At 37.6% G+C, this 13481-nt stretch overlaps 2 protein-coding genes across 2 annotated transcripts; both read right to left on the reverse strand.

The window, feature by feature from the left end:
* On the reverse strand, window positions 1-7698 carry LOC114735910 (phospholipase D zeta 2). The gene is made up of 19 exons (XM_028923691.1): window positions 7289-7698; window positions 6335-6436; window positions 6030-6145; window positions 5780-5921; window positions 5273-5440; window positions 4995-5168; window positions 4601-4843; window positions 4382-4498; window positions 4072-4211; window positions 3806-3955; window positions 3508-3664; window positions 2933-3400; window positions 2558-2668; window positions 1933-2079; window positions 1648-1845; window positions 1330-1431; window positions 997-1194; window positions 797-858; window positions 1-706 (listed from the first exon to the last, which is right to left on the reverse strand). Exons 1-19 carry the CDS (start codon window positions 7487-7489, stop codon window positions 490-492), a joined length of 3213 nt encoding a protein of 1070 aa, XP_028779524.1. The 5' UTR covers window positions 7490-7698; the 3' UTR covers window positions 1-489.
* A 1461-nt stretch (window positions 7699-9159) lies between these two features.
* LOC114735915 (uncharacterized) lies at window positions 9160-12120 on the reverse strand. The gene is made up of 8 exons (XM_028923702.1): window positions 11794-12120; window positions 11620-11686; window positions 11481-11520; window positions 11156-11288; window positions 11000-11071; window positions 10359-10439; window positions 9581-9642; window positions 9160-9493 (listed from the first exon to the last, which is right to left on the reverse strand). Exons 1-8 carry the CDS (start codon window positions 12076-12078, stop codon window positions 9427-9429), a joined length of 807 nt encoding a protein of 268 aa, XP_028779535.1. The 5' UTR covers window positions 12079-12120; the 3' UTR covers window positions 9160-9426.
* Window positions 12121-13481: the final 1361 nt, after the last annotated feature.

The raw sequence follows: 13481 nt of genomic DNA on the forward strand, positions 1-13481 counted from the left end.
TGCTGACAATAAGCCAATGTAAGATTAACAAATTGAACTCTCTCAACAAAAGTGTAAACTCAAAAATAGTAAAGATTACAACTCCGAACCAGATCTAACCTCAAATGAAGATACATAAAACATATTTACTTGCAATGGTAGCCAAATTCTTAAATTCAAACAGTACTTTATTAATTTCCAGGAAGAAGAGAAGCCTATCCCGGGCCAATTGAAAAAAATGTATACACAATTCTTTGCAATCAAATCAATGAATTAATGCTGTACAGTGTGGCCTTTAAGTTCTAAGCTGCCACCGTCGGTTTTCCTGAGACTCCAGTAAGTGTCATCAAATATTTCCCTTCACTTTCCGCCCTTTCCCTTTTTATGTTCCACCTCATCTGATCCATTAGCTAATAAATAATGTACAACCCACGCATGAATAATACCAAGTCCTCTGGTTTATATACAAAAAGTCTGGGAGAGTTCTCCCTGGCTTCTGAACTGGCACACTTAATGATATACATGAGGCGATACGTAAAACTCACTCTCATTGAAAACTGGCCTTAAATCTTCTCCGCGCATGAATTCCAAAGGAAAACAAACAAGATGCCCCTTTATGCACTTCAGTCTGCCTGCGTGCTCTGTTTGATCAGGGCCTATTCCCAAGTCTATAGTGGTATGACCGAGTTTGTCCTTTAAGTGAGTCATGTTTTGCCTAAGTGCAGCTCTGCAACATATGTCGATGACAGATTAGAGAATTTGAATGCTGAAAGAAAAACACAAGAACATAGGTGGGATAAAAAATATAAAAGCACACCTGGAGTGTATGTGATCATTGGGTATGCAGGAAAAGACCTCATGGTATATGCTGGTATTTTCCTGTCACACATAAGAACTAGCGGCTCATATGCCATAATAGGAGCATAACGACAAAAAAGGCTATTCAACATGCAGATAAAATCACAAAGACCGTATCTGTGGAATCTGGACAGAATTTAAAACTTGTAAAAGTCTCACCTTCGCAGTTGCTGACCATAAGTCCTTGTAAGTTGTATCTGCTACTGGATCACTGATTTTATTTATCTCTCCAGTAGGTAGACCGAGGTGCTCAGACCATAAGGAGCAACGGAGGCTATAGGAAAATTTCCCAGCTTTCCATGGCTTTCCATCCATAGATGAATCGACATACTCTTTGTCTTCGATTACCACTCCAATCTGGTTAAAAGATATATATACTAGTAAGACTTGGTAATTTGCTTCCCAGCAGCCCAACCCTCTATGGAACATTGTAGCTTTCTTACATAACCACTAAAAATAACGAGTTTAGTGATGCCTCAAATATGAGTATACCTCAGAGTCCCTTGAACCTAACAAACTCCTATCATTTATATTAGAAGACCCAATTATAGCAACACGGTCATCTACGATCATTAATTTGCTGTGTACATAGACCTGCATAGACAAGGTAACGTACATCATATCATATGAATTGAAGGAAACCAATTTTAACAGTCAATCATTTTATTATGATGAAGACAAATTCACGATTTTACCGGTAAAACACTGTTTATTTGTTCTGCAGAAGCCATACTCTGGAGAGCAAGGCAGATTTTTTTTTTTTGGGGGGGGGGGGGGAGCTGCATAGAATGATGATATGTAATGAAGTACCTGCCTTGTAAGCATAGGGCCATCAGCAGAAAGTCTACCATGAGAACGCAGACCGTAGAAAGAAATGTAATCTTCAGTCTTAGGGCCAAGCGCAGCTTTAAGGTTAGCTAATATGGAGTGTTTTTCTCTAGAGATTGTTCGATACTGCCAATGTGTTATGGCTCTCACAGTTGCTGCCCCACCATCATCCAGACCACCCTGGTAATGGCAAGTTACAATAGGAGTTATTTCTATGCTGTTGCACAAAGGAGTGAATATTACGCAAAGAAGGCTAGTAAAATTTACCTGGAAGCCAGGCAATAGAGGCATCACAATAATAACTCTAAAAAGCTTTTGCTCTTTGTGAGCCAGCAAAATCCGCCTATATAATGCTTCCAATACACGGTTCTGTATGGTATCATCAGTTGCCAGGCCTGATATGAAAAACTGATTCTGAAAGAAAACAATAAATAAAGGCCAACCGAATAAGATTTTCCCTTTTTCATAAATTAAAGAATAAAATACAAAAGAAGCAGATATAATAAGTAAAGGTATGACACTCACGATTGTTTTGAAGTGTTTTGCATACCGACCTGACCATTTGATCAGTGTTTCATTCCAATGAACTAGAATTTCAAACTGAACTTAGCTCACACTTGGTATTTAACATGAAAATTTACGGAATGACATTGCTTCTTGATCTTGTATATCAGACTGTCAACTGATCCACTTATACACACACATGCTTGAACTTCATTTATTTATTTTTAATATTACTATATATAACTATATATTCTATTTAAACGTTTCTTTCATGTGGTTGCAATGCTGTACGCAGGAGCAAATTATCAATACGGAGATTGGATAGAGAACTGCAGTTCCTACTAAATCATCAACAAGAAAAGAAAAGAAAATCACAAAACTCAATTACCTCAATGTAGATAAAATGTTTCGCTTCTTCAATGAGAGAACAATAAGCAGTGTGAATGCTTTCTTCCGTCTGGCTGGTTCCAGCAGACCAATGGCTGACACTCCTGATTACCTGAGGATAGCATATCCATCCAAGATGGCAGCAGATAAATAATAATGTATAATGATATTAAAATAAACAAACAGTCCATGCACTAATGCAGTGCTCAATCAACTAGGAACTTGAATAGAATGTTCTAGGGCTCATTGTAAGAATTAGTCGGTGAAAGACTTTAAATCTCACTGTGATACAATTAGCAGAAAATGTAAAATTCCTCTGAATTTTATGATTTTATGATCTTATATATTGATACCAGATCCAGGAGGCATTACTAACCTGACAACGACATTTAGTACGAGGACCAACTTCTCCGCATTCCAGAGCAGTGGCATCACAATAACCTTCTTCAGGTGTCTGCCACCAATCATCTGAAGCATCCATGGGAGATTGTCTCTCCAAGTTAAAAGGATCAAAGTCATTTAGGAAACCTTCCACCTGAGCATCTGAAGTTTCGTCGCCTGGATTTCGGCTTTCCCAAAAATTTGTCTGATCCGTGAGATTATAATTCGCATTGTTCCCAATTAACTTAATATCTTCTCCACCAGCTTCTTGAGGCAAAAGCAATGGTATATCTTGCGGAGGTGATTGTGACGAAGAGGAATTCTGACTTTCAACTTCTTTCTTGTCATCTTCTTTGAATCCATCGATATCTATCTCTTTGCTTCTTCCCATGTAGTGAGGGATGACCATGTGATGGTGTGGCATAAGTAGCGGAATGGTATGTTCATTTGGAGCTTTAGTTCTCTGCGAAATGACTCAACATGTCAGAAGAGAGGAGCGAAAAGATAATTGGAAAAGAAAAAAAAAACTGGTGGGGTGGCTGAAACTTGAGCATTGGGCAAACCATGTACCTTAGCATGGTTCCAACGTTGAACAAAGTGCCGAGCAATGTCACGGCAGGGAGGTCCCCAAATAGAACAATGGACATCGTGCCACGGCATGCGGGGATACTTTACACGATCCAGTTCATCTCTCATGGTGTCTTCCCATGAATTAGGTTCAGATTCTCTGTCCAGATTGCATTCCGCAACCGATATATTGTAAAAAGTTTCGACATTACCATTTAATCCATAAATCATGAATCCATTGATTACATTCTATTTTTCAAATTTATTTATTTTCTTTTCTGAAACAAGAAGAAAAACATACCTTGGGTTGTAATAGTCCTTTCCGGGCCATATTTCGGAGGGGAAATCACCCACTTTATGTTCAGGTGTGTCATAACGGCCAAAGCATAAATCTAGTCCTCCAAAATAGCAAATCTTGTAATCAACGATTACAAGTTTTTCATGGTGCGACCTGAATGAAACCAAGCGATATTAGTCTTACGTGGTTACATTGACATTATTATGTTTAGTCCACCTTTAACTTTTATGAATGAAGGCGATGTTCACGCTTCATGGTATAGTTCTTACCATAAGTAGACACCAGTCGATAAATGGTTGGGATACCGCAATACTCTCACATTTTCATGAATGTTGAGAAGTCTTCTCTTACTGTACAAGCTGTTGATTTTTAAAGCTAAAGAGACCTCCTTGTACAGAAGCACATAGATCTGTAATGGCCAAAAGGAAAAATAAGAAGACAAGAAGCACGTGGATCCTTAAAATAATTATTTGAAGTCATGAGCCAATCTTTAAGTATCAGACACTTCCAAATAAGGAAGTAATATCCACAACCGATTGTGTGTGTGTGAGAGAGAGAGGGAGTGAGGAAAATGTGTACCTTAACTCCTTGTTTAGCCTTTTTTTCCAGTAATGCGTCCAGCCTAAAGGAAGAATGAGAGTGAAAAGGACGTTTCAGATAGAGCTCTGGGCAAAGCCACCATCCAGTGATAAGGATCTGCACCCAGTTTCCATCTTGGTTCAGCAATAAATGTCTAGCTGTCCCCTAAAACAAGCCAAATATATACACTCTAGTTACCATTGACTAAACGGCATTTACCTCTGACTTTGCTTCCTGAATTGAGGAAGCAATTGCTTCAAAAGCTGCCTTACCATCGATGAACCACTGGGCTTGGCTTCCATCTTCAGTCAAACCTCTTATGGGAGAAAATGAACCAAAGCGATGAGAACGACACCAACCCTCGTGAGGTCCAAGGCCAGCTTCGTTAATTTTAGTAACCCATTCTTTAACTTTGGCACTGCTGCTAGTTCTCAACCTTATGCTCCGATTTCCGCTAGTTACCTTACAAATTCCATTATTATTATTTTTTATAAACTGAAATTATTATTTGTTTGAGAGCAAAACATAATTATTTCAGGGCGGACTCTTCTGTATGAAGTGATAATCAATCAGAACACGCTTCAAAATACACTAGCACTAGAGAGTAACTTACCTTAAATGTGTATCTTAAGGGATTGCGTTCCTTGAGTTGATCAGCCAAATGTATAGGAGAAACCTTATCTTCACTGGATGAAGGAAGGATATCAAAAACAATTACATCTACCGGTTTGTTGCTGAAAGGGTCATCCAGCAAGGCCAAAAAGCCAGGTTTCAGGACAGCCCACACCTGTGTGCAGACAATATAGTATTAGGAATAAGGGTAAGAATAAAATGTAGGCAAATTTAATTTCCATGAGAAGATTACAAAGAAAATATGGTGTATGCTCCAACCTTGGACCAGTTGTTATTGCACAAACCCAGCCATTCGCATGGAAAGCATGTTACATCTGAATCCCTTGAGATATTTGATAAGCCCTTCACCATTACATAGCCCTCTTTCATTTTTGACCCATAGTCCTGTAAAAAGGATAACCTAGAGACCTCCAAGAACTTGCAGACCTGTAATCCAAAAGCATATGTCAGAAAGGAATATTTTAGCACCAGATAAGTTGCAGCAATTATGGAAAATCAGTATTTCGCTACCCAGAATTACATCAATATCACTGTTGTATGAAAGCCATAGGGATGAGCATAAAGGGGATTTGTATTCTCATATCAATCCACTTATATTCTAACTAAAGATAAATGTATTTGTATCCGAGAACAAATTCTCCATAGACACTAGTACTAAAATGTCATTTAAACCTTTGCAGAAGGAACAGCGTGCAATCCGCAAATATATCAGCAAAAAAGTCACATAAGCGAAAGAAATTCATGATGATGAGTATTGCCACTTGCCTCTCGAGAATTGACAATATCCAAGTTTCCAAGGAAATGATTCAAGTAACCCTGCATTGCGACTTTTGCTTTATCTGCAACTGACTGCTGCCCTCCCAGTGATGGCCGAATGATTGGTAGGGCTGCCGCGGATGGTACATATCTGATCAAGTTACAATAATAAATAAATTCAGGGGAATAGCATAAAGAATTCAAGGTATGTTGAGAGGTTCAGAAATGCATCATATTGTGACAATATAAATGGAGATACCTGCTCCTTATACTGTCTTCATGATGTAAAGGCACAGCCCCATCGTCAGGTTCTTCAGTATCTTGCACCATCGCCGTTGGATCAACTATTCCTAAGCTTTGCAGCCATTCTTTTACCTTAAAGAGAAAGTTGAAGATAAGAAATCAGACACAAAGGACTAAAGCTATTGAAAGCATAAGCCTACATTTTTACTTGATGAAGGATCTCATTTTTTTCCCTCAGAAAAAAAGAAAAAATGAGATTGGGAAACCAATCAAAGATTAAAAGAAAAAAATGGCCACAAAAAATGCAACATATGAGCAAACCTGCCCCTGCTTGTCATGAAATTCTTCAATTAATGCACGTTTCTTCAAAGCAAAATGTAAGTAGAGAACTTGTGATGCTCTCTTCCTTAAGCGCCATTTGAACTGTACATGTGTCAAACAATTTCAATTATTATCAATACATTAGCCAGACATGACTTGCTAAGAAGAGGTAGCCAGTAGAAGAAATCATTTTCCTTTAAAATGACAGAAGCCTCTGTTAGCATGAGACATGAAAATTTACAAACATATGTTCGTAGAATTTTCAAAAACAGCAAAACGCATCTTCCTAAGCGAAATTGGCTATATGCATGATGCCGTTAGACTCTACCACCTAATATATCATTTTGCTTGTAAAATTTTACCAGAACAAACTTATTAATGCACCACGAAGGTTCTCAAATGTACCATCTCTCACTATAGGTACATGCTGTCATCCGAATCGAACCATCACCAATACAGAAAGCACATAAGTGGTAAAATGTATTGAGCAAACTGTGAAAATACCCGAATTATGCAAAATTATCCGTGTAGTCTCAGTATAGTTTGTATTTAGTCGCGAAACGTAATTTCTACTGATCAGCTCATCCTCACCGATAAATTCTAAAATGTACAATGATCCAATTCTGCTAAAAATGATTTGCGTAGTAAAATTGAACACAAGAAAGAATAATCACAATCACAAGCAATATTTTTGCCAATGACTTAGACCACAGTTTAGCCGAACAACTCCTGAAACAGTCTATGCTTAGTTCTCCCACCCTTTCTTTGCTTTAACTCGACGTAATGAAGAATTAGGAAACAAAAATCATATCCAAAAACAGAAAAGTCCTCATCCATGAATTCTCTCATCAGCCAAACAAGAGAAAATCGAGGAAGCACAAACTTGATTTATAGAAAAACAAAAAGGCAGAACACAAACATAGATATGCAAGGGGGAAGAGAGAGTGAGAGTGCCTGTTTGTACTCCAACTCAATGGTGTAAGAGAGAAGGATTGGACTAATATCTGCGGTGTCTGGTCTGGAAACGGAAACAATGGTGGCCTTCGGCAATTCTTCAAATATCCAACTAGGCTCGCCGCATTGCCTCAACGACTGATAAGTCGGCAATGCTTCTGACATTGCATGGGAAGGTTCAATCAGCCGCTCCGTTGACATAGCAATATCTCAAACAAATGCGCAAGAGAATCAATCAATAGCACAGTGTATGTGGCATGAGTTTCGGTGGGCTGGACATGGGAGGAAGCAGCAGAGACCGAAGAAAGAGCGAAATGACGGCGCGTGTGAACTATACTTGAGGGTATCGAAAACGTAACAAACAGAGGGTGGGCCTTTTATAGTTTTTCAGGGAGTCCACGGTTTCAGGTATTTCATGGCCGGAACTGAGGCAGAGAGGGCTAGGATGACACCGGCTGCACGCTAACTCGCTGAAACGTGTTTTAACTATTATGCCACGTTGTCCTCTTTTTTTTTTCCTTCTCTTTTTATCTTCTTAAAATTGAACTTCATAGTGGATTCCACGGATCATTCTCCTTCTTGAGATATGATAATTGAAAGCGTCATCATTAGATTTGGTATTTACCTTAGGAACATCTTTTAATTGTAAATTTAAAAAATATGATCTTGTAGATAAAACAATTACTATTTTAAAGTTTAAAATCTTATTTGGAAGGCCATGTGACGTAAACATGGTGGTTATTTATTATAAACTGCATGGAGTCAGGCATAGGATACTGTTATGAAAAGAACTAAAGAAGAGTTGAGAATGAATGGGAGTAACGTGAGTGAAAAAGACGAGATGGTGAAACGACGGAGAAGTGCGTGGAGGGAGGACGCAACGGGAGGGAGGGCATATGCCGTGGAGGAATATGTGGAGAGAGAATATCCAAAATTAATATGCTGGCCACACACAGAATATGCCCTTATTCCAAATGATTGGCTCTTCCTTGTCATTTACTAATTCTCAATATTCATTATTCAAACTAACGAATGCACTTTGGTTCCGCGTCTTGTCCCGCATTGGCTGCTTTATCCATTCTTTAATCCCATCTCTTACTAATTAAATGTCCGCATTTATTGCTTACGCTCGTCGTCCCGGCGTGTCCTGCGTCTTTCTTCTTTTTTTTTTTTTGTCAACACGCCCTTGTTCGCACTTGCAGCAACCTCTATTTGTTATAAATTAGTAAGAATTTTCATTTCATTCTAAAAAAAAAAAAAAAGACATCTTTCTCCGAATCATCAACTTGGCGTGATGTTTCTGCATCAATTTAACATGATCTACATCAATTTAAGAGTCATCTATGTTGACCGGATTCAAAGTGGCCAAAATCCTCTGAGCAACGTAAAAGCTTCAAAAAACTTCGGATCAAAAAATCATATTGAGAAAAATGTTTTCCAATTAGGTTTAACAATGTTAAAATTTAACTTGATACTACCAAATACGAGTTGGTTAGCAGACATACTTATAAGAACAAAAAAAAGCGATCCAAAAAGGTTTCTTATTTTCAACAGGTCAATGTCTTCTCATAATAAGTGAATCAACATTTCAAGTCACGTTATATTGTCGATCTTCCAGCCAAGTATTGCGTGCTTAACCCCTTCAAATTCTAACGATAATGTCAACAAATTGCATATTACTGAATATTAATACTCCCTTGGTCCTTAATATATACATAATTAATTAATTTAAGTAGATTAAAAATATTAATTAAATTAATTAATACAATATTTTTTTTAAATCACCCTAATCATCTTTTTCAGTTCTCCATTCCCTCTCCTACTTAATTATTATTAAGGAAATATTAATAGGATTAATTTAGAAAAAATTGATAAACACATGAAACAGGTCTAACATAAATAACCAACATCAATTCTCAAATTAGGTTCTACATTAGCTAAAGGAATATTATTTATCCTCCACACTTTGCTTATCTTCATTCAGGCCGACCTTCAAGCCTGAAGGAAGATGAATTTGTGCACGTTCTAGTCTTCTTTGATTCGGCATTGTGACGCTCAATTTTCCTTAAGCAGACTATCCTACGTACCAATGTACCCACTTCACTGTGCCTTGCAGGCACATTCTTAAGGAGCACTTCTTATTGGGAGACCCAATTTCGACAGAGACAATGAACCTTGGCGAGAGAAGCCATATAATCATCAGATCTGCAATGAAGCATGAAAACCTCATGTTTACGGGTTGCAGTCCTATGGACCCAACAGATGTGCAGAATGTTGTGTTCAAAACCAAACCTTTGTCCATAGGGTGACTGGCAAGCAGCAACTATATAAAGCTTAGCACCTTCCGGGTTTTTCTACAAATAAAAATAATTGATATTCATTTCGAAACTCACAAGTCACTGTCAATATATATCAGAACTTAAAAATAAAATTGATAAGCAAGAAGCATTCTCACATCAAAAAAGGAGCCATGCTAACACAGCTACATAGAACTAAAATGTAGATCCGTGTTTTGCATAAATATAGAAGACATATTGTTCATGACTAATGAATCTCTTCTAGATTTTATTTTTTCCTTTTGGGACAGAGGTTCATAAAACGGAGCAAAATCAGGGCCTGAAATTCAAGCACAAATCTTTTGAGCGATCCACAACTGTCCAAGAAAAGAAGCGCCCTCTAAAAATAGTTATGCAGAGAAAAGATATGTTGATTCATGCGAAGTGAGGACACTTTCAAATTGATTTGGACAATAAACATCTGACAGCCCTTATCTCAAGGAGAAAAGATACTGATGCTTTTCTAAATTGTCGTTCCTAGAATAATATTCTAATTAACACAGTAGTACTAAATCGTAAAGAAAGATCTCCATATTGACTTAGAGTCATAGATCTACATCACGCCAACATGAGACCATGATCTCCATCAGTCATGCCCTCTGAAAGCAACAGCAGTCCCGTGAAGATGGTCATGCTTCTTTTGTTTTTGTTTGTTTTCTAATTCATTGTTCAATGACAATATCATTGTCGTGGGGATAAAAAATACAGGGAAAATTAATAAGTTGCCAGAATACCTGAGATTCATAATAAAGCCCGGCATATAGTGAAGCATAAAAATACTCATTTTCTCCGCCTTGGGAAAACGCAGCCGCAAGCTAGTCAAAAATATCAATTGCTTGTGTGAGATATTGTTCTAGAATTTCAAATAGGTATCTGAATAACAACAGAGTCGCGGGATTTAAAATGCATGCATGTATGTATGTGGCCTTCTGTGCAGGGGAATAGAAAATTTATATCTACTGCAAACTAACCGACCACAAATCGAAGGTGAATTGTAAATTATAGTACAAGGAACAAACGGTAAATAAAGTGCCCTTATCCTAAGATCAGTAAGATGAGACAATTTTCAATTGAATTATGAATAAACATGCAAAACCACAAACTAGACAGCGTTCCCCTGTCAACCCTCGTTGTGTACCAAGTAAACTTTAAGAGAGAAGATCAACAGCAACACTTTGTTCAAACATAAACAATATTTCAGATTCGGATTGCTATTAGGTCAGACTTATTGTAGTGCTGTTTAACAAGGTCTAGCTCTACCATTGAAATCTTGCAGAAAAATCTAACATGATCACTGGGTAACCCGGTTATATGAGGTCTAGCTCTCTTAGATGAATTGCATTATGAGTCGGGAAACATCAAAAGCAAAGCGTACCTTCTCAGGATCCCCGCCATCTCTAAACATATTATATGCTTCCCTCATGACAGGCCGTGGGTCTCTGCCAACCTGAATTCAATTAGTTAGCGGATATTTTCTATGAACGTATGTATGCTCAATTTCATGTCAAAGTCCTAGTAATGGATGGCATGCCTCAAGAAATCGCTTCCTTGCTTCATCCACTCCATATAGTTGAGCTTCACACAGAAAGCACCATATGGACTCCTCCGTATCATTTGGGTTTTGTGCAACATCTAACCGAAACTGCTCCGCGCCTTCTTCAAATCTATTTTGAGATGAACTCAAAATCTTAATTCGGTCAGGCAGAGAGTAGTTTTATATTTCATAGAACGACATTGATGATAGAATGTTTCTCCTAAGCGGAAAGGTGGCTAAAGTAAATGAGATATAAATGCTAAACCCAGAGGCTAGCATTAGTATTTAGGAAAATCGAAAGCCAAATATATAGTATCAGTACCTATCGAGATAGTACAACGATAGTCCTCTTTGCCAAAGATCTGGTACCAACCAAAATGTCCATAACCAGTTCCATGTAAATTGGCTCAAATATCAATATTCCAAATTCACATAAGCGTTCCCAAAATTTATAAACCTACATGCCTTTTGACGAGGGTCCAACTCAATTGCCTTGTCGAACTCCGCCAAAGACCCCGGGACATCACCCTTCACAGATAAAAGGAACCAGAAGAATGACAGATACGGGATTTGCAAAAAGCCTAGCGGAGGAAGAATGAGAAAGAAGCTGCAAAGCAAAAGAAAGTGAAGAGTACCCGCCTGAAGAGAAGCATTCCACGTCGAATTGAAAGCACGGCTTCATGAGCATTGTTAGATCCTCCGGTTAAAGCGTCCCAGATGCCGGAGACTGAAGGAAGGAAAAGCCTTCGGGAGAGGATGAGAGGAGGGTTCAAGCGTTGGGATATTGTTCGAGGGAAGGGGCTCAAGAAGGCTGATGCGGAAGGGCCGTTCAAGGAGTTTGAAGAAGAGAAACACAGTGAAGGAAGATTCGAGGAGGGAAAGATCAAAGGTGCAGGTCTAAGGTGGAGTCTAATTGCCATGGATGGATGGACGAAGAGAAACGAGGATGCACGATCACTTGAATGCCACGGGGAGACGGATATGGTATTTAACGCGGGCGCAAACGGTTCAGTTCTTTTAGAGGGAAAAAAATATGGCGCCGAAGCCCCACATCGGGCATTTTGCACTTATGGACTTTGCACCCTTTAGGCTGGCCCAGTAAACTTGGCCCATTATCATAATGAAGTTGAGACTTCCATAATTCCATTCCAGCGTATAAAAAAATTGCAATAACTATATTTACAGAGAGAAGATTTGTTTCATTATCGTATGCAGATTAAAAATAAAAAAAAATAAAATCAGGTGTTGTTAAAATTAATAAGAAGGCATAGTTTTTAATATAAGTTTTTTAATCGTATAAAAATAAGGTATGCTATAAAACCTAAAATTCTCATTCAATTTTAACCAGATTCAAAATAAAATAAAAATTATGCATAAGGACTGATTTCATAAATGCCTTATTCTTAAAAACCTTGGATATGAGAAATGGGCCATTCTTTGTTCTTCGATGTAAAGTTATATACTCCTCTAGTCCTTCATATAGGACCTAGTTGTTGAGTTGATTTTTGTTTTAAATATAAGAATCATTTCTCATATTTATCAATGTTCTCTAAAATACCATTATGAATGCTCCCTCAACCATAATAGAGTAGAAGAGGGAGAGGAGACATTAAAAAATATGATTATGGTATTTTAGGAAAAACGTGTCACATTTCTTGTAATTAACTAACTTACCTAACTTCCTTAATCTGATCAAATTAATTAAATGAGTCTTATATTAAGAATCGGAGGAGTACTATTTAAAACTATTTGCTATCACCACATTAATTCATATGTGGTGGGAATGACAAAAACATCCCATTGACTATACTGATATGGTTTTTCCAGCCATCTATTCAAAGCGGAGTGCTTAAATTATTGTTTAGTTATGCGAATTTTAATAAATAATTTCGCGGGAGCATATATCTCTAATTGCCAGTCAAAAATTGCTGGACACTGCGTTTGCAGACGACAAATTGTTTCTGGTAATAGCTTTTCCATTTTGAATGGGAGAGGTCTCAAATCACAGGTCAAAGCCACTGCCGGTCTTCTGGGTTTGAATAAACACAATCGTTTTTGGAAAAATGAGAGGCAGTTGAGTTGGAGAGTGCTTAAAAAAAAAAAACTTCTAAAAATAATACCCATATCAGTTATTAATGTAAAAGCTATTAATTAAAAAATATTAATATATAACATTTGATTAAATTAGATATGTTAATTTGAATATGGATGACAAATATGTTATCAGAAATAGAAGGGACTAGGAACCTTTGCTGTTTTTCATAGTCTTTCCTAATACTACCTCTGGTCCTTAATATAAGACTCTATTTGATTTTTATTTTGG

The sequence above is a fragment of the Neltuma alba genome, unplaced genomic scaffold (genome assembly GCF_004799145.2).
Source record: "Neltuma alba isolate B1F8T4 unplaced genomic scaffold, ASM479914v2 tig00013260_pilon, whole genome shotgun sequence".
NCBI lineage: Eukaryota > Viridiplantae > Streptophyta > Magnoliopsida > Fabales > Fabaceae > Neltuma > Neltuma alba.